The sequence below is a fragment of the Scyliorhinus torazame genome, chromosome 2, assembly GCF_047496885.1.
Source record: "Scyliorhinus torazame isolate Kashiwa2021f chromosome 2, sScyTor2.1, whole genome shotgun sequence".
NCBI classification, from domain to species: Eukaryota; Metazoa; Chordata; class Chondrichthyes; order Carcharhiniformes; family Scyliorhinidae; genus Scyliorhinus; species Scyliorhinus torazame.
In genome coordinates, this window is record NC_092708.1 from 245,393,294 (window position 1) to 245,413,985 (window position 20,692).

The following is a 20,692-nucleotide window of genomic DNA, read 5'->3' on the forward strand; positions in this document are numbered from 1 at the left end:
GAACGCGATTTCGGAGTCGGCAACCGGAGAATCCTGCCCAAGGACTTTTAATATAAAACATGAAATATATTCTGGCCAGCATGGCCTCAGCCCTCTCCAAGCAAACTGTCCTGGAACAGGAGGGGTGGGGGTGGGGGGTCTCCGATAGGAGCATATGTAAAACAAGATTTGTATCAGATACCTCCACTTATGTCAACCCGACCTATTGCTAAAAAGTTCAAACATTTTAAAGTTCAGAGCACACCCTCCATGTTTACAGGTTAATGAATAACACTAAATTCAGCCAAAGTACCGAAGATCAATTCACCAGAAACTCTTCTTCTATATTCTCGCATGAAACAAAAATCAAAGCACATCGGAGAAGTCATCGAAACAAAAGGATCTTCAGCAGCTCTTCCATCTTTCAGTCATGAGGAGCATATCTGACATCAGTTTTTGCAGGGCCTTGGTACTGACAACACTCTTCCTGGGAGAGTATTCGATAGCTGTGCCGTAAGTATGTCTTTGCTGTGGATTAGCTTCCTTATATTTAGTTTTCTTCTTTGTTTCTTGTTTACTTTAGGAAAGTCAACCTTATGCACCATTTGTGCTGTGTAAGCAAAGCAAGTGGGGTCTGGTTAAAAGCTATCTTGCTCTAAATCACCTCACAGTTTTGCCCATTTTGCTCCAAATTACCTCAAGGTTTTCCCAAAAAGGAGGTATAACTTGGGGTGGAAACCCTGTTTAAAAAAACAGTTTATGTTGGATTCCTGACCAATTTTCAAGACCGGATCAGGAGAACCGCAACACCCCTCCATCACCTCCACAACCCTCCACCACCTCCGCAGCCCTCCACCACCTCCTCAACCCTCGACCATCTCCTCCACTCTCCGCCTCCTCCTCAACCCTCCACCACCTCGCCTCTCCACACCTCCTTAACCTGCCATCGCCTCCTCAACCTATCACCATCGCCTGAACCCTCCACCACTTCCTCAACCCTCCACCATGTCCTCAACCCTCCACCATCTCCTGAACCCTCCACCACCTCCTCAACCCTCCACCACGTCCTCAACCCTCCAGCATCTCCTCAACCCTCCACCACCTCCTCAACCCTCCACCACCTCCTCAACCCTCCACCACCTCCTCAACCCTCCACCACCTCCTCAACTCTCCACCACCTCCTCAACCCTCCATCACCTCCACAACCCTCCACCACCTCCGCAGCCCTCCACCACCTCCTCAACCCTCTACCATCTCCTCCACTCTCCGCCTCCTCCTCAACCCTCCACCACCTCGCCTCTCCACACCTCCTTAACCTGCCATCGCCTCCTCAACCTATCACCATCGCCTGAACCCTCCACCACCTCCTCAACCCTCCACCACGTCCTCAACCCTCCACCATCTCCTGAACACTCCACCACCTCCTCAACCCTCCACCACCTCCTCAACCCTCCACCACCTCCTCAACCCTCCAGCATCTCCTCAACCCTCCACCACCTCCTCAACCCTCCACCACCTCCTCAACCCTCCACCACCTCCTCAACCCTCCACCACCTCCTCAACTCTCACCACCTCCTCAACCCTCCACCATCTCCTGAACCCTCCACCACCTCCTCAACTCTCCACCACCTCTTCAAACCTCCACCATCTCCTGAACCCTCCACCACCTCCTCAACCCTCCACCACCTCCTCAAACCTCCACCACCTCCTCAACCCTCCACCACGTCCTCAACCCTCCACCATCTCTTGAACCCTCCACACCTCCTCAACCCTGCCATCGCCTCCTCAACCTATCACCATCGCCTGAACCCTCCACCACCTCCTCAAACCTCCACCACCTCCTCAACCCTCCACCACCCCCTCAATCCTCCATCACCTCCTCAACCCTCCACCACCTCCTCAACCCTCCACCATCTCTTGAACCCTCCACCATCTCCTCAACCCTCCACCACCTCCTCATCCCTCCACCACTTCCTCAACCCTCCACCACCTTGACTCTCCACACCTCCTTAACCTGCCATCGCCTCCTCAACCTATCACCATCGCCTGAACCCTCCACCACCTCCTCAAACCTCCACCACCTCCTCAACCCTCCACCACGTCCTCAACCCTCCACCATCTCTTGAACCCTCCACCACCTCCTCAACCCTCCATCACCTCCTCAACCCTCCACCACCTCCTCAACCCTCCACAACCTCCTCAACCCTCCACCACCTCCTCAACCCTCCACCACGTCCTCAACCCTCCACCATCTCCTGAACCCTCCACCACCTCCTCAACCCTCCACCACCTCCTCAACCCTCCACCACCTCCTCAACCCTCCACCACCTCTTGAACCCTCCACCATCTCCTCAACCCTCCACCACCTCCTCATCCCTCCACCACTTCCTCGACCCTCCACCACCTCCTCCACCCTCCACCACCTCCTCCACCCTCCACCACTTCCTCCACCCTCCACCACTTCCTCCACCCTCCACCACCTCCTCAATCCCCCATCACCTCCACAACCCTCCACCACCTCCTCAACCCTTCACCACCTCCTCAAACCTCACCATATCCTCAACCCTCCCTCTCCTACTGCTGTGCTGTCACCTTATCATGCTACTTGCCAGAGCAGGCTTTCAAAGTAAATGATTTGGCTCCTACAGCAGAATGATAGAATGGTTACAGCACAGAAAGAAGTCTTTCAGCTGTTGCACATCTACCTCAATTTTCTGCAAGAGCATCTTGGCCAATTCCCCCTTATACCTGTAGCCCCGCACAACCTCTTTCTCTAGTTTCCTCTTGTAAAGCCACAATTGAAACACCTCCTCCTCGTGCTTGAGCAGTACATTTCAGAATCCTGATCACTCACTGCTTTTAATGCTTTCTCTCACATCCCCAGTGGTTCTTTTGACAATTAAACTGACGTCCTCTGGTTCTCCATCCTGTTACCACTGGGAACAGGTTTTCTCCAACAACTCTGTCGAGACTCCTTGTGACATGGAATATCTCCATCAATCTTGTCTCGACTTTCTCTCCTCTAAGGAGGTCTGAACCAGTAATTCCCTCTTCCATTCATTGTTTACCTGGGGTCACCTCTGTTTAATTGCTGATCCTTTCTGTGGTCGCTTCATTTAATACATGCTCTTCAGTCACATGTTCAATGCTATCACGGTCTTGATGTATGCAAACACATCTTACTGTGGGATGAATGGAAAGAACAGTCAACGTTTGCTGGCATTATCCCACTGAAATTGATGGCAACTTCAGGAATCTGTACATGCGGAGAATAACACATGAAGTCAAAAGTTGTCTGTGATTCCACACTCTTCCAGAGGATATGCTGTTGAGGTCTCGCCAGGCTGCAATCAATGAAAACTATTGCTTGATGAGAAGTTCCATGCTTATACTGTCAGTCTTGTTGTAAAAACTGTTGTAAAAGGTTACGTCTCTTTAGTGAAGTTTGACTGAGTTTTTAGCGGGGTAGACTCTCTTCATAATTGCAGCTAAACACCCTTACTGCTCGAGAAGCTTATTTTACAAATGTGACATCAGAAACCTCTGCATACTATTAAAATAATATATGTTTTAAAGTTGATCTTTATTCTATATCTTTCTTAATTCAATCATAATCAATGATTTCACCATTTGACAATTTAAATTAAAACTGAAGGATAAAGTGCTTTTAATCTCCTGGTTTGCTGTCTGTGAGGATATTCCTATGTGATTGGCTGATATTCCTGTGTTTAGAAGCCTGGAGATCCACCTTATTTGGTGCCAGATTTAAACTGCCCTCAGAAACGAGGAAGTCCTCTCCACAGAGGCCATTAGATTTTTGTGGGCTGCTTTCTTGGAGGCCAGCGGAAAGTGCAATTGCTTCACCACTATGCCCTCAAAGTCCAGGCCACTAACATCTTCTGATCAAAATAATCCATGTTTCCAAGGAGGAGTCTACTTGGCTGCGATTTTGGCCAGCTGTAATCAATTGGATTGGTATAATCGATTGGTTTAAAACATATATTATTTTAGTAGTATGCAGAGGTTTCTTATGTCACATTTGTAAAATAAGCTTCTCGGGCAGTATCATTGTGTATTCAGACGTGATCAATAAGTGTTCGTCCGACTGCCATGGGTGCAAGCAGGTATTCAGATTCATTTCTGATTTGTTTTTATGTTTACTGTAAGTGTTCTCATTATTTCTATCAATGACAGTGGCTGGAAGTTAAACAGTAGAGCTATAACACACATCCCTTCATTGTTCACACAGCACGGTCAACTGAGTTGCCAATGTGGAGGCAGTGAATTTGCATGTTAATCTGTTCCACAAGGCCGCCCCAAGGTTCTTGGGATTTTCTTCTCCTTAGAACCTGCTCACGCTTTGTCTTGTTTCCTGTCACATAATTTCCACTGGTTTTCCATAATATTACTTTTGTTGGCTTTCCATGACATCACATCTGCTGGCTTTCCATGACATCACATCCGCTGGCTTTCCATGACATCACATCCGCTGGCTTTCCATGACATCACATCCGCTGGCTTTCCATGACATCACATCCGCTGGCTTTCCATGACATCACATCCACTGGCTTTCCATGACATCACATCCGCTGGCTTTCCATGACATCACATTGCTGGCTTTCCATGACATCACATCGATGGCTTTTCATGACATCACATCGCTGGCTTTCCTTGACATCTATGATGTCACGTCCTCCGGCTTTCATGGCGTCACTTCTGCTAACTATATCTGGGCGGGGAGGGGGGCATCAAATAACCTTGCACTGGCTCTGTCAGATTTGATGTGCATTCTAATCATTTAACACTGCTCTGTGACTGATAGCCATTCATTTTTTTCTTCTTGTTTTAAATTTAGAGTACCCAATTATTTTTTCCAATTAAGGGGCATTTAGCGTGGCCAATCCACCTACCCTGCACATCTTTGGGTTGTGGGGTTGAAATCCACGCAGACACGGGACGAACGTGCAAACTCCACACAGATAGTGACCCAGAGCCGGGATTTGAACCCGGGTCCTGAGCGCCGTAGGCAGCAATGCCACCGTGCTGCCCTCAACTGATAGCCATTCGTAGGCCACATTGTACCATAACATTGCAAGTAACCATATGATTTATTTGTTCCATAGTGTGGATTGTAACCGACCCACGAGCAAAACGGCAAAGATTGTCATTGTGGGAGCTGGGATAGCTGGAATCGGAGCTGCTAGAAAACTGCTGAAGCAAGGATTCACTGATGTACAGATTCTTGAGGCATCGAGTCAGCCTGGAGGACGGATCAAAGGCTCCCTGTTTGGTAAGAGCAATATGATGAAAATGCCAAGGAAGTGTCAAAATCAAATTGTACAAACACCAGAGGTCTTGTAAAATAAATAGCAATTTGTAGGAAAATGTGTGTTATTTAGTCTGAATCTCTCAATAAAGAGATACAAAAATGTAAACACTTATTGATCCTGGTTCTGCTGTATTCAGGGCAATGTTAGTTGCCTCTGTCCACTGACACTTCATGAATCTCATTGATAGTCAAATAGGGCAGAATCCAATCACCTGCCAGTTAGAGATTCAGTGAGAGCCGCATATCCCATCCTCTGGGGAGGATGTGATGCATTGATTGGCAGTCAATGGCCAGCAGTGGGCCTTCTTCAGGATCAAGGACCCCAGGGAATCCTGCCCCCAAGAGCTGTCAGCCTGCTTCTTAAGCAGAATTTCTGGGAGAGCAGTGGGATTTGCCTGCAATGTACCTACCAGAGAACCAGGTTAAGACCATAAGACATAGGAGCTGAATTAGGCCACTCAGCCCATCGAGTCTGCTCCGCCATTCAATCATGGCTGATCTTTTTCTCATCCCCATTGTCCTGCCTCCTCCCCATAACCCCTGATCCCCTTATTAATCAAGAACCTATCTATCTCTGTCTTAAAGACACTCAGTGATTTGGCCTCCACAGCCTTCTGCGGCAAAGAGTTCCACAGATTCACCACCCCCTGGCTGAAGAAATTCCTCCTCATCTCTGTTTTAAAGGATCGTCCCTTTAGCCTGAGATTGTGTTCTCTGGTTCTAGTTTTTCCTACAAGTGGAAACATCCTTTCCACGTCCACTCCATCCAGGCCTCATGGTATCCTATTAGTTTCAAGAAGATCCCCCCCTCATCCTTCTAAACTCCAACAGGTTCAGACCCAGAGTCCTCAACCGTCCCTCATATGACAATTTCTTCATTCCAGGGATCATTCTTGTGAACCTCCTCCAGACCGTTTCCAAGGTCAGCACAACCTTCCTTAGATACAGGGCCCAAAACGGCTCACAATACTCCAAATGGGGTCTGACCAGAGCCTTGTACAGCCTCAGAGGTACATCCCTGGTCTTGTATTCTAGGCCCTCTCGACATGAATGCTAACATTGCATTTGCCTTCTTAACTTCCTACTGAACCTGCACATTAACCTTAAGAGAATCATGAACAAGGACTCCCAAGTCCCTTTGTGCTTCTGCTTTCCGAAACATTTCCCCATTTAGAAAATAATCTATGCCTAAATTCCTCCTTCCAAAGTGCATAACCTCACACTTTTCCACATAGTATTTCATTTGCCACTTCTTTGCCCACTCTCCTAGCTTGTCCACGTCCATCTGCAGCCCCCTTGCTTCCTGAATACTACCTGTCCCTCTACAGATCTCTGTATCATCTGCAAACTTAGCAACAGTGCCTTCAGTTCCTGACATCCTGAAAAAGACCCCTTTATCCCCACTCTCTGCCTTCTGCCAGTCAGCCAATCCTCTATCCATGCCAGGATCTTACCCTTAACACCATAGGTTCTTAACTTATTTAACAGTCTCCTATGCGGCACCTTGTCAAAGGCCTTCTGGAAATCTAAATAAATCAGGTCCACTGGTTCTCCTTTGTCTAACTTCCTTGTTACCTCCTCAAAGAACTCTTAACAGATTTTTCAGACATGACCTCCCCTTGACGAAGCCGAGCTGACTCAGTCCTATTTCAGCATGCCCAAGTACTCAGTTAGGGGCCCAGACCAAGGAAGGCAGGATGGGAGTCATGAGGAGGATGTTGAGGGAGTGGATGCAAGGTGAACATAGATCAACATAGAACATACAGTGCAGAAGGAGGCCATTCGGCCCATTGAGTCTGCACCAACCCACTTAAGCCCTCACTTCCAGCCTATCCCCGTAACCCAATAACCCCTCCTAACCTTTTTGGTCACTAAGGGCAATTTATCATGGCCAATCCACCTAACCTGCACGTCTTTGGACTGTGGGAGGAAACAGGAGCCCCCGGAGGAAACCCACGCAGACACGGGGAGAATGTGCAGACTCCGCACAGACAGTGACCCAGCGGGGAATCGAACCTGGGACCCTGGCGCTGGGAAGCCACAGTGCTATCCACTTGTGCTGCCGTGCTGCTCACTAAGGGGTGGCTCTCAACAGGACCTCCCCTTCCTAATGCCCAATCCCTCAACAAGGTACTGAATGCCTAACAGTGAGGGACACCTCCTGCCTCGCTGCCATGAATATCAGCGGTGGCTAATTGAGATCCTTCAGTGGACATTGGTGGATTGGTGGCAGGACAGGGAGACCATCCATGAGCCTTCCCTGTCATAGCTTCAATCTGGGCACAGGCAGGAAGGCACCTTGGTCCCCACCTGGCACCCTCCCACTCATTTAAATGCACCCCCCAACCCCTCAAAAACCAAACTCACCTTGGACAGGGCACTAAATTACACCAATGGAATGTAGATCCCAGAGTTATTGAGAGCAATCTCAATTCAGGTTGGGTTGGAACACTGCTGGGGAGAGAACGCATAAAGAGCTGCAGTCTCAACAAAAAAACAATCTTGTTAATCATTGCTATATGTAGGAATCAGTAAAGACCAATGTCTTGTTCAGCCTACACAAAAATGTAAGTGAATGAAATGTGTTTATGCAGCTCTAAGCACCTTTCTGTTTTGGCTCAATATGTAAGAAGCTACTGTACAGTGAGTGTGATAAGCGAATTAGCTTAATTATGGGCTCAAATTAAACTAATGTAGGATTGGATCACTATGTACCCACTTTCACATATTCCACATGAAATGTAACACTTCAAAAGAGAAACAATTCATGGCTGATGTGAAAGTGGATCCAGTTCCCCCCAGTGCCAGATATATACACACGCCAGAGCTAGAGAATAATTTGCAAATCAAGAGTCAAGAAGGTCGAGGCAAGGCTAAGCTTTCAGCAAAGGACCATGTGCTGGGTTCACCGCACCCCGAAGCCGAAATCGAGTTTGCTGATGGGATGGAGAATCCGTTTTCCTGCACGAAATCAGAACCGGCAATGGTTCCGCTATTCTCCATCCCTCACCGGCCGAATTCCCGACGGCGTGTTTCTAATCTGGTCCTGCAGTTCGGGAACCTCGTGTGGCGGCTGCAGACTCAGTCCGGGGCCGCCACAGTCAGGGGAGGGCCGATCGGAGGACGGGGGGGGGGGGGTCGCTTCATTCGGGACTGGGGGCTACATGTGCGGGGCGGTTCGGGTCGTGCGAGCAGCCGATGCGAGACACTATTTCGGCAGTCCAGGTCCGCGGGCTGAGTCCGCCATGGAGCATGGCGCAGCCGCTGGAGGCCGCCACCGTGCGCATGCGTGGCCTCTGACCCGGAAGTGCAGAGGGGCCGTATCGGCAGCTGTTACTGCGAGCTCCACGACAGCTGCCTGCTAGCCCCTTGCAAGGCTGTGAATCTGTGGCCTTTTGACGCTAGTTTTCTTGGCGTACAAGACCACAGTTTTCACGACAGCGTGGGGACATAGTCCCAAAAATGGAGAATCCAGCCCCATATCCAGAATTTTAAAAATTCATTCACAAGGTGTGGACTTCACTTGCAAGGTTTCTCACTCTTCATTGCCCTTGGGAAGATGGTGGTGAGACTTCCTCTTGAATCATTACAGATTCACTGAATTGTTACGGTGCAGAAGGAGGCCATTCGGCCCATCATGTCTGTACCAGCTCTCCAAATAACATCATTGCTCAGTGCCATTTCCGCTGCCTTTTCCCCATACCCCTACATATTGTTTCTATTCAAGTAATCTCTAATGACCACTTGGAAGCCTCAGTTGAATCTGCCTCTACCACACTTCCAGGCTGAGCATTCTTGACCCTAATCGTAAGTTTTGTGAAAACACTTTTTCTCACATTGCATTTGCTTTTTTTGCAAATCACCTTAAAATCTTTGCTCCCTCGTTCTGGATCATTTTGCCAACAGGAACAGGTACTTCCTGTCTACGCTGTCCAGCCCCCTCATGATTTTGAACATCTCTGTCAAATCTCATCTTCGCCTTCTTCTCTCCAAGGGGAACAGTTCCAACCTCTCCAATCTATCCTCATAACTGAAGTCTCTTATCCTCGGAACCATTCTTGAAAACCTCTTCTGCACTCTCTCCAATGTGTTGACATCCTTCCTATAGCGTGGTGCCCAGAACTGAAGGCCTAACTAGTGTTTTGTTTAAGTTCAGCACAATCAATTACAATTCACGTGCTGAAAGTCATGTGGCACAGTGGTTAGCACTGCTGCCTCACAGCGCCGGGGGCCTGGGTTCGATTACAGCCTTGGGTGACTTTATGGAGATTGCCCGTTCTCCCCATGTCTGCATCGGTTTCCTCCAAGTGCCCATTTCCTCCCAAAGTCCAAGGATGTGCAGGCTAGGTGAATTGGAGGGTTGGTGCAGACTCAATGGACCAAATGGCCTCCTTCTGCATTGTGGTGATTCTATGAAACAACAAGATTTCACCTTATTTACTACTTCTCACCCTCTCAACATATCTATTCCTTTCTTCAATGGCCGGGATTTGTTAACGCCGGTGTAAACTCCGGAATGTGTATGCCAGCCCCAACGGGCCTCCTGGCCCAGCAATTCAGCGGTCTTCAGAGGGCCAGCACCGTGCCAGAGTACTCTACGCAGCTCCGGCGCCGATATGTGGCCCTGCAGTGCCGGTGCGGGTCCACACATGCACGCAACAGCCGTCTCTGCGCCAATGGTTGAGGCGCCGCATAATATGGCAGAGATCTGGGGCGAAATTCTCCGTTATCGGCGGAAAATCCGCCCATCGGCGCAAAAGACGGCGCAAATCCGACTTGCGTCACGTCGGAATAATGGGTCGAAAGTCTCCGGCCCGAAATGGGCTAGCAGCGACGTAACGGGATCCGCGCTTGCGCAGTGGTTCACGCCGTGCAGCGTCACACGCGCCGCACGGCGTGACGGCTCATAAGGCCGCGGTCCCCCCCACCCGACCGGAACACCCGAGCGGAACACCCGACTGGATGGCTGGCCGCAGCTCAGCCCCGAGGTTCGAGTCACGGGATGTGGAGGCGCTCCTGGACGCCGTGGAGCAGAGGAGGGACGCCCTGTATCCCGGGCACGGCCGCAGAGTTGCCCCACGCCACAGCCGGCGTCTGTGGAGGGAAGTGGCAGAGGCCGTCACCGCTGCGGCCCTGACACCACAGACAGGCACCCAGTGCCACAAGAAGGTGAACGACCTCGTCAGAGCAGGCAGGGTGAGCCTCCCCATATCCCCCCTCCCCCATATCCCCCCTCCCCATATCCCCCTCCCCCATATCCCCCCTCCCCCATATCCCCACTTCCCCCATATCCCCACTTCCCCCCTATCCCCCCTCCCCAAATCCACCCTCCCCATATCCCCCATATCCCCCCTCCCCATATCCCCCATATCCCCCCTCCCCCATATCCCCCCTCCCCCATATCCCCCATATCCCCCCTACCCCATATCCCCCCTCCCCCATATCCCCCCTCCCCCATATCCCCCCTGCCCCATATCCCCCCTCCCCCATATCCCCCTCCCCCATATCCCCCCTCCCCATATCCCCCCTCCCCCATATCCCCCATACCCCCCTCCCCCATATCCCCCCTTCCCCATATCCCCCCTCCCCCATATCCCCCCTCCCCATATCCCCCCTCCCCCATATCCCCCTCCCCATATCCCCCCTCCCCCATATCCCCCTCCCCCAGATCCCCCCTCCCCCATATCCCCAAGTGAATCCAGCGCTAACCTTAACCTCTGCAATGCACGCGCAACCGATGGCGTGCATTCAGATACCTGCCTAACAGTGTTGCCTTTTACCCCTGCCACCCCCCCCCCCCACAGGATAAGCGCGCACACAACAATAGGGAGCATGTGAGGACTGGAGGAGGCCCCGCTGATGAGAGGCCACTGACCGAACACGAGGAAAGGGCCCTGGAACTGGCTGGCGGACCTGACGACCGGGAGGTTGCTGATGCAGAGGTCGGGGGCGTAGTAGCAAGTGAGCCACTGACAGCCCGTCCCCATATCCCCCCTCCACTATATCCCCCTCCCCCATATCACCTGATCACTGCCTGATGTCTAACCATGCATGCTTCATTGTGTATCGCAAGACCAAACGTCCAGGCACCCATCCCCGCAGATGCAGACCGCCCGCAGGATGCCCCTCGGAGGCCACGGGAGACGGAGAGACACGGACCCTCCAGCATGCGACGCCCGCAGGATGCCCCTCGCACACCACGGGAGACGGAGAGACACGGACCCTCCAGCATGCGATGCCCGCAGGATGCCCCTCGGAGGCCACGGGAGACGGAGAGACCTGGAGCAACAGGGAGACGACACCCCCGTCACGTGCGGGAGCGACCACCCAGCGACGAGGGGGGCAGCCACAGGCCCCCGTCACATCCGAGCCAGGACACCACTACCCAGGACACCACTACCCAGGACACCACTAACCAGGACACCACTACCCAGGACACCACTACCCGGGACACCACTACCCGGGACACCACTACCCGGGACAGCAATGCCCAAACACCCCTACCCGGGACAGCACTACCCAGGAAGACGAAATACCGGACAGTGACTCAGAGTGGATGGGTGGAGACGAACCCCCACCCCAAAGTGCCTTGGACTCAGAGTGGGACGAAGAGCACGACACAACGCCACTGCTGTCACCAACACCCTCCACCATCGCAGAAACACTCACCTCGGTTGGGCACTTTAGTGATGAGGCGACTGGTACACTCACTGGTGCGCACAACACAGCCGTCCCGGTACAGCAGGTGGAGGTAGGAGCAGCAGAGGGGCCGGGCAGTCGGAGGGCAGCCCAGCCCAAGCGAACATCTGCCGCCCAGATGGATCCCGGGTTCCTGGAGTTACCACACCCACACATAGATCCGATGCAACCACCGACTCGGAGACGAGCGAAGAGGGTGACGGGCGGCTTGCGGCGGCTGCAGTCGCAGGTGGAGGAGTCCACCCGCGTCCAGGAGCTGAGAGTGGTGCTGGTCATGCGTGGCACCCAGGCTGACACCGCACGGGTGGCGTCCGCGGTGGAGGCAATGGGTGCGACGGTGTCAGACATGGGGAACGGTTTGCGAGGCCTGGGGCGTTCCGTGCAGGCGGCGTCTGTGGCCCAGGACATGGCTGCCCTCTCACAGGAGGCCATGAGCCAGTGCCAGTGCCAGATGGCAGAGGCGCTCAACGCCATAGCCTAGTCTCTGCAGGCCATGGCCCAGTCGGCCATGGCCCAGACTCTGCAGGTCATCGCTGAGGGCATCGGCGCTAGTGGCCATGTGCGAGCCGGCGTCGCACTGTCACAGACAGGGTTTGCCAACCCCCTGGGCTCCATGGCTGCAAACCTGCAGACCCCTGTCGATACCAGCACGGGCCTCCAGGACTGGCAGCGCCAGATGTCGGGGGGGGCGTCGGATGGCCAGTCCGTTCGCATCCCCCACCCATGTAGAGGCCTGGGGGCCATCGGGCACCCCGAGGGAGGAGGAGGTGGTGTGGTCCGTCCCGGCTCCCCCTGTAGGGGAGGTCCCGGAACACCGCGACACCTCGGACTCCCCCCCTTCCGTCCCAGGTGCATCGGGTGGGCAACGGGCAGGACAGGCTGGCAGCTCGCCATCCCAGTCGCCCGGGCCGCAGCCTGGCCCATCTAGGCCAGGACGCCCCAGGAAACGGCCGCCAAAGGGATCCAGTGTCAGAGGGCAGGAATCACAGGAGTCCACCTCCAGTTCTGCTGTACCGTCTGGGGAACCACGTCGACGTAGTCAAAGGGCCCGTAAGGCCAAACAATTAGACACTGAGTAAGTTGGCAGGGGTGCAGGGCACAGATGAGTTTTAGGGGCTAGGGCACGTGCATGAACTCCTTTGGTTATTAAAGTCAATGTTACACCTACAGAAGCTGCCTTTGTGCTCTGTCCAAAGCATGCGGGGGTGTCATGTACGTTGAGCGCAAGTGTGTGTGTGAGGGGTGGTCTTACCTCAGCCCCAGGTGAGTCTGCCCCGTTCCCCCTGGGCCGCCATCAACATCCCCCCGGGCAGAGGACGGGATCGTGCGCTGCAGTGTCACAGCCGCATGCAGGGATGGTCCGGGTGGATGGTGGTACTGTGGCCATGGGTCAGACATAGTCCAACGATGTGGAGCCAGGAGCTCACCGCAGGGCGGGTTGTCATCATCCTCCATGGCCTGCAATAGACACGCGTCCACCCGCAACTGTGTGAGCCCGGCCCGTTGTGCCGCAGGTGGATCGGCAATGGGGGGGGGTGGTGTGCATGCGGGTGGGGTGGGTGGGGTTGGGTAGGGGGGTGAGGGTGCTGGGTGGGGGGTGTGGGTGGTCGGCTGTTGCCATGGTGTGCGGTCTGTGGCCATACTACCCGATTTCCACGCCCATCTAGTCAGTGAAGCGGGCGGCTATCAGTCTGTCCCGTGCCCGCTGGGCCAGCCGGTAACGGTGGACAGCCACCCGCCTGTGTCTACCCCGTCTGCCCTGACCATTACCCCCATCCCCCTCATCTGGGGAAGTGGACTGCGCCTCTTCCTGCTGCTCCTCCACTCTGCCCTCCTCTGCCTGCGGCACATCGCCCCTCTGCTGGGCTATGTTGTGCAGGACGCAGCACACCACAATGATGCGGCCGACCCTATCTGACCGATACTGGAGGGCGCCCCCAGAGAGGTCCAGGCACCTGAAACGCATCTTCAGCACGCCAAAGCACCTCTCTATCACTCCCCTTGTCGCTACATGGGCATCATTGTAGCGGTTCTCCGCCTCATTGCGTGGCCTCCGTATAGGCGTCATCAGCCACGATCGCAATGGGTAGCCCCTGTCGCCCAGCAACCAGCCCCTCAGCCGGGGATGGCGTCCCTCGTACATGCCTGGGATGGATGACTGCGACAACATGTATGAGTCGTGTACACTGCCTGGGTAACGGGCACAGACGTGCAGGATCATCATGCGGTGGTCGCAGACCACCTGTATGTTCATCGAATAGGTCCCCTTCCTATTGGTGAACATGGCCCTGTTATCTGCAGGTGGCCGCACGGCGACGTGCATCCCATCAATCGCGCCCTGGACCATGGGGAAACCGGCCACGGCAGAGAAGCCCACTGCCCGGGCATCTGGGCTGGCCCGGTCCACGGGGAAGCGGATGTAGCGGTGCGCCATGGCATTTAGGGCATCTGTCACTGCCCGGATGCACCGATGCACCGATGTCTGCGATATGCCGGACAGGTCCCCACTCGGTGCCTGGAATGACCCCGTTGCATAAAAGTTCAGGGCCACCGTAACCTTGACGGACACGGGGAGAGGCTGTCCCCCGCCAGTGCCACGCGGTGACAGGTGTGCCAGCAGGTGGCAGATGTGTGCCACGGTTTCCCGCCTCATCCGGAGTCTCCTCCTGCATTCCCGGTCCGTGAGGTCCTGGTATGACTGCCGGGGCCGGTACACACGGGGCGCCCTCGGGTGCCTCCGTTGCCGTGGGGCCGCGACGTCCTCCTCCCCCTCCTCGTCCTGTCGTTCAGGTGTCCCTCCAGCCTGGGCGGCTGCCGCCTGTCCCTCTGCGGCAGCCTGCGCCGCCTCTCTGGCACGCTCCTACTCCTCGTCCTCCTCATCCTCATCCAGGGCAACATAGACATTAGCGGCTGCCGCCACGGCGGCCAACATCGCTGGATGATCGGAAAACATGACGGCCTGGTGGGGGGGAGGGGAACGACGACATGTCATCATTGCCCATATCCCCTCCTCCCCCCAGCCAGGTGGCATGGACCGCATGGGTCCAACTGTTGGAGGCTGGCACCTGGCCAGGTGGACCAACTCACTTGCCCTCGCATCCCCCTCCCCGGCACGGACCCCCCCCCAACCTCCACGCCGGCACGGACCCCAACCTCCTCCCCGGAACGGACCCCCCATCCCCCTCCCCGGCACGGACCCCCCCATCCCCCTCCCCGGCACGGACCCCCCCCCCCAACCTCCACCCCGGCACGGACCCCCCCCCCAACCTCCACCCCGGCACGGACCCCCCCCCAACCTCCACCCCGGCACGGACCCCCCCACCCCCCTCCCCGGCACGGACCCCCCCCATCCCCCTCCCCGGCACGGACCCCCCCCATCCCCCTCCCCGGCACGGACCCCCCCCATCCCCCTCCCCGGCACGGACCCCCCCCAACCTCCACCCCGGCACGGGCCCCAACCTCCTCCCCGGAACGGACCCCCCATCCCCCTCCCCGGCACGGACCCCCCCATCCCCCTCCCCGGCACGGACCCCCCCCATCCCCCTCCCCGGCACGGACCCCCCCCCCCAACCTCCACCCCGGCACGGACCCCAACCTCCTCCCCGGCACGGACCCCAACCTCCTCCCCGGCACGGACCCCCCATCCCCCTCCCCGGCACGGACCCCCCCCCAACCTCCACCCTGGCACGGACCCCCCCATCCCCCTCCCCAGCACAGACCCCCCCCCAACCTCCTCCCCGGCACGGACCCCAACCTCCTTCCCGGCACGGACCCCCCAACCTCCTCCCCGACACGGACCCCCCATCCCCCTCCCCGGCACGGACCCCCCTCCCGGCACTCCCCCGGAGCCCAGTCCACTCTAACCACCCCCTCCGCCGCACACACACACACACAACCCGAGACACACCTCTCCCCACACATTCAGACTGCGGCCACGCCATCGCCTGCCAAAGCCAACCCCCCAGGCCGTCACTCACCTCCATGCTGGTCGGCGTGACCCTGGAGCACAGGGTCACGCCGATGAAAAGGAGGTTTAATTTACGTCGACGTGAACGGTCATCACGTCGACGGGACTTCGGCCCATCCGGAAGGGAGAATATCGGCAGGCCGAAAATCGGCTGCCTTGCGCAGACCCGTGACATTCTCCGCGGCAGCGGCGCCATTAACGCCCCGCCGACTTTTCTCCCTTCGGAGACTTCGGCAACCAGCGGGGGCGGGATTCACGGCGGCCAACGGCCATTCTCCGACCCTCTGGGGGGGTCGGAGAATGACGCCCCTACAGCGGGCCCACACGGAAGGAGGTAGGTCCCCTCCAGATCGCAGGCACCCGCTGATCGGAAGTCCCCGGTCGCGTGCCTGGACACCCTGGAGGCCCTCGCCAGAGACTGATTCCCCCCGCCCCCCACTAGGACGGCCACCGCGGCCGCGGGTCCGAGCTCCCGCCGGGTGGTACCAGGTAGGAACCATGCTGGCGGGACTCGGTGGAACTCGGCGGAAATTCGGCCTGTCGACCGCGGAGAATCGCCGGGGTGGGCCTCTTTTAGCGGGCCCCGACTGGCGAGCGCGATAAATACCTAACAGTTGTGCATCACAACTGTTACTTCCCACTGAACAACTCAAGGCCGAATATTTTCCAGGTCCTGCTGGATGTGAACAAGGAGGGGATGATTTTCTCCAGATGTTTTAAATACATCTGAGATGGGATTTAGCCTGTGTTTGGCACAAACATTGCCTTGGTATCGGAGTTCTGCAAGGAACAGCTGCCCAGAGAGTTATTAAGGGCTGATTGCTACTTGAATTGGCTGCTCGTACACATCAAGGAGGCTGCATGGCATTTTGATGGATGGAGTTTGATCTGATGCCCTCTCCTAACAGTGACCAGCTAATTGGGAATAAGGAAGTTGTGGAGAATTTTGAGCGCAACTGAAAGTATGTTTACCTTTCACTGTTTATTTCCTGCTAGAAGTTCAAATGGGTCTTTTGGGGAAACTACCTGGGACACTTCATCAAGAGTTCACCATCTTTCTTATCGGCATTTAGTCCAGAAATTCTTCAAGGACTAAAAGCGTAATTGTGCTACTTTAGTCTATTGGGCCGTATTTCAGGAGAAAGGGATGCTTGCTCATTGACTTGTTGCTAGGGTGTCCATTTGGTCTGCGGGAAGAATGGGAGGTGAAGACAAGGCCACGTAGAACATCATTAGCTGCTGCATTTGACTCCAGATCCGCAGAAATGTGATTGATTCTTAAATGTCCTCTGAAGTGGCCTAGCAAGCTACTCAGTTGTATAAAACCACTAAACATTAAAAAGAAGGAATGAAACTGGACAGACCACCTGTCACCAAAAACAATAATGGCAAACCCAGCCCTGCCGACCTGCAAAGTCCTTACTAACATCTGGGGCTTGTGACAAAATTTGGAAAGGTGTCTCAGGCTATTCAAGCATCCATAAGATGCTGTGAGCCATCAGCAACAGCCCATGTCCAAATGTCACAAATTTAAATAATATTCAGGCTTGAGCCGACAAGTGGTAAGGAAGATTTGCACCGCACAAATGCCAAGCAATGACCACCTTCAACAAAAGGGAATCTAACTATCACCCATTGACATCCTAGTGGTTACCATTGACCAGAAACTGAACTGTTCTAGCCATATAAATATTGTGGAACAAGAGCAGATCAGAGGCTAGGATTCCTACAAAGAATAGTTCACCTCCTGACCCACAAAGCTATCCACCAACAACAAAGCACATGTCAGGAGCATGCCTGGATGCCCCTCCTCTTTCCAGGATGAGTGCAGTTCCTACACACTCAAGAGGCTCGATACCATCCAGGACAAAGCAGCTCGCTTGATTGGCACCTCTTCCACCACAAACAATAAATCCCTCCACCACTGAACAACAGTGGCAGCAGTATGTAGCATTTACAAGGTGCGTTGCAGAAACTCACCAAGGCTTATTAGATAGCACCTTCCAAAATCACAAATGCTACCATCTAGAAGGACAAGGGCAGCAGTTACATGGGAAGACCACCACCTGGAAATTCCCCAGCAAGCCATTCACCATTCTGACTTGGAATTATGTCACCATCCTTCCCTATCACAGGGTCAAAATCCTGGAATTCCCTGTCTAACAGCACTGCTGGTGTGTATATGGACTGTAGCGGTTCAAGAAGGCAGCTCACCATCACCAGCCAGTGACACCCACATCTTGTAAGTGAATAAAAGCAAGACTAACACTGATGAGACCAGAAAGCTGTTGGTGAATCAGATTGGTTGGCTGCTCTCTAAGGCCATGATAGGCGTAAGTTTTGCCTTAAAGCAATTCCCAGTGTTAAAACTGCTGTGGGGAATCTGGCAGGAACGTGGGTGAGTTCTCCCTGACTTTTAGTTGGGGAGGTTTATGGAAACCATGGCACCCTATAAGATCCAGCCCCATGTGTCCCGGGTTCTGGATTATTGGCCCAGAATCATTACCATTCTACTGCAACTTGCAATACTTTGAGGATGGAAATGTTGATGAAACTTTCTCCTCCAAATCCTTGCTTACTTGCACTTTACCACTGGATGTGGAAGAACCACGGAGCTTTGATCTGACCCGTTGGTTGTGGAATTGTTTAACTCTGTGCTAAGATGCTTCTGCTGTTTATCTCTCCATTATAGAGGATCAATTGCCTTTGGCTGGAGATTATTTGAACGTCCATAGAGCTCAAAGACTTTGTAGCTATTTAGCCCAGAATGGCCTCAGGGCACTTCAAATGGCCAGACTGTGGATCTCTCCACCTTACAATGGTGGATAGAGACAGACAATACTGAATTATTCTTGCAGCCACTGGTTGCCCTCGCCAAAGTACCTCACCTATGTAGTGAGATATAAGGGGAGGGATTCTCCGGTCCCCTAGTCACCTGTTTCTCAGCGACACTGCGTTCGCTGGCGCCGGGATTCTCTACTCTCACCGCTTGTCAATGGGATTTCTCACTGAAGTCACTCCACACTACATGTGGTGTGCTGTCGGCAGGAAAAGAAAATCCCAACAGCTGGAGAATTCCAGCCAAGTCTCCAACCTACTCCAATGGAATGCAGGAGTCTAGCTCTAATACTTCCACTGTTGAGGTCAAGGAAGCTAAAAGCCAAAGATTTCAACTCCACTTTGAAGCCACCAGATGTTTGCATTTTCAATTCTCCATGTATATAATTTTCCCTCTGTTAAACTTTGATGTTGTAGAAAGTAAAGTGTGCTGGATCAGGTGGGAAAAGCAGTGTGAAACTTGTTGGTTTCAGCGCTGCCTTATCTAGCCCAATCAAATGGTGCTTTGTGCAATTTCAACATGCTGGTGAGGATGACACAGCCAGCTGGAGGGGGAGCGGTGGTTACACCCTAAACATGTCAGCAAAGCGGAACCCCCTGTTTTGTTCTGCTCTTGACGTAGCATAAGCTGCTTCCTTGATGTGCACTCTGACAAAGGAAGGTTCAGATTTGGAGATAGCTTTAACACGTTTATTAAACTATTAACAATTCTCCTACTTGGATTTGACTCTCCTGTTAATCCTGCTTATAGCTACTCAGACTGACTAACCAGTCTGCTACAATCCACGTGGTGGGTGTGATGTGTTTCAATCAACCCTGTGTACTCACTAAGTGTCTCCACTGGAAAGAGACTGAGCATGTGTGCTGTGTCCTTTTATATGGGTTGGTGTAATGCTCTCCTGTGGTAGTGTCACCTCTGTGTGTGTCGTGAATGCCCATTGGTCGTGTCCTATCTTACTGGCCTATTGGTTGAATGTCTGTGTGTCATGTCTCTGGTGCTCCCTCTAGTGTTTATCTAGTCTACGTGTATTTACATTAACCCCTTGTGTATTTACAGTGATGCATATCACCACACCCCCTTTTTAAAGGGTGGCCAATCTCAAAGTGAAGTTAAAGGCCCCCCCTCCCCACACCACCCCCGGACATAAGAACCCCCCAGAAGAGAAAAGGAACTCCCCCACCCTTCAACACAGAGGGCCAATCTACCCTCAACCACGAATGGTCAGGTCACCCCCTACATCATGCAGGCACAGGGTGAGCCGACACCCCCCTCCCCCACAATCCTTACTGGCATCGGGGCATTTCTCCATTCTAAGTCTCCCCCCCACTCCCCCAACCATAATGCAAGCACAATCCCCTCTATCATCGCCCCCTCCCCCATGGGATTCCCTGAAGGCCGATCCCCTGGCCCCACCCCTGGCCCTCCTCCTGGCACTGTCAGCCTGGCCTACCCCTGGTACTGCCAACTTATCACTTCCAACCTGGCACTGGGCACTGCGAGGGACCGTGCCAGGGCATTGCCCGACCATGTCCCTCACCACCTGGGATCTATACTCACCTCTGAGCCCCTAGCATGGTCATCACGACTGGCTTCCTGCTGGGCGTGAACCTGATCACAAGACTGGCAGAGGGTGGGGAGGATCTCAAAGTTCGATCTCGCCACTGCAAATCCCATTCTGACCCCTCTTATGAGAGTTGGTGGCCATAAAGGGATTTGCGCTTGCTGCGAACTGGCCCTGAAAATTTTGCCCATGATCCTTCCCATTACTCTATGTTGCTATTACAAAATAAACCTCGAGAAATGCAAATTTGATATACGATAACCCCATCACTGATTTTTTTTTTTTAAGAATCGTTTGCTGCAGTAATTACATCAGAAT

General features: G+C 53.9%; 1 protein-coding gene across 1 annotated transcript in view; it reads left to right on the forward strand.

Annotated features, from left to right (window-relative positions):
- The first annotated feature begins 276 nt into the window (after positions 1-276).
- LOC140396943 (peroxisomal N(1)-acetyl-spermine/spermidine oxidase-like) overlaps positions 277-20,692 on the forward strand; it is a 62,132-nt gene continuing 41,716 nt past the window's right edge. Inside the window, exons 1-2 of the mRNA XM_072485894.1 lie at positions 277-492; positions 5,103-5,269. Of these exons, the coding sequence (XP_072341995.1) occupies positions 410-492; positions 5,103-5,269 (250 nt within the window). The 5' untranslated portion in view covers positions 277-409. The remainder of the gene's footprint in view (positions 493-5,102; positions 5,270-20,692) is intronic.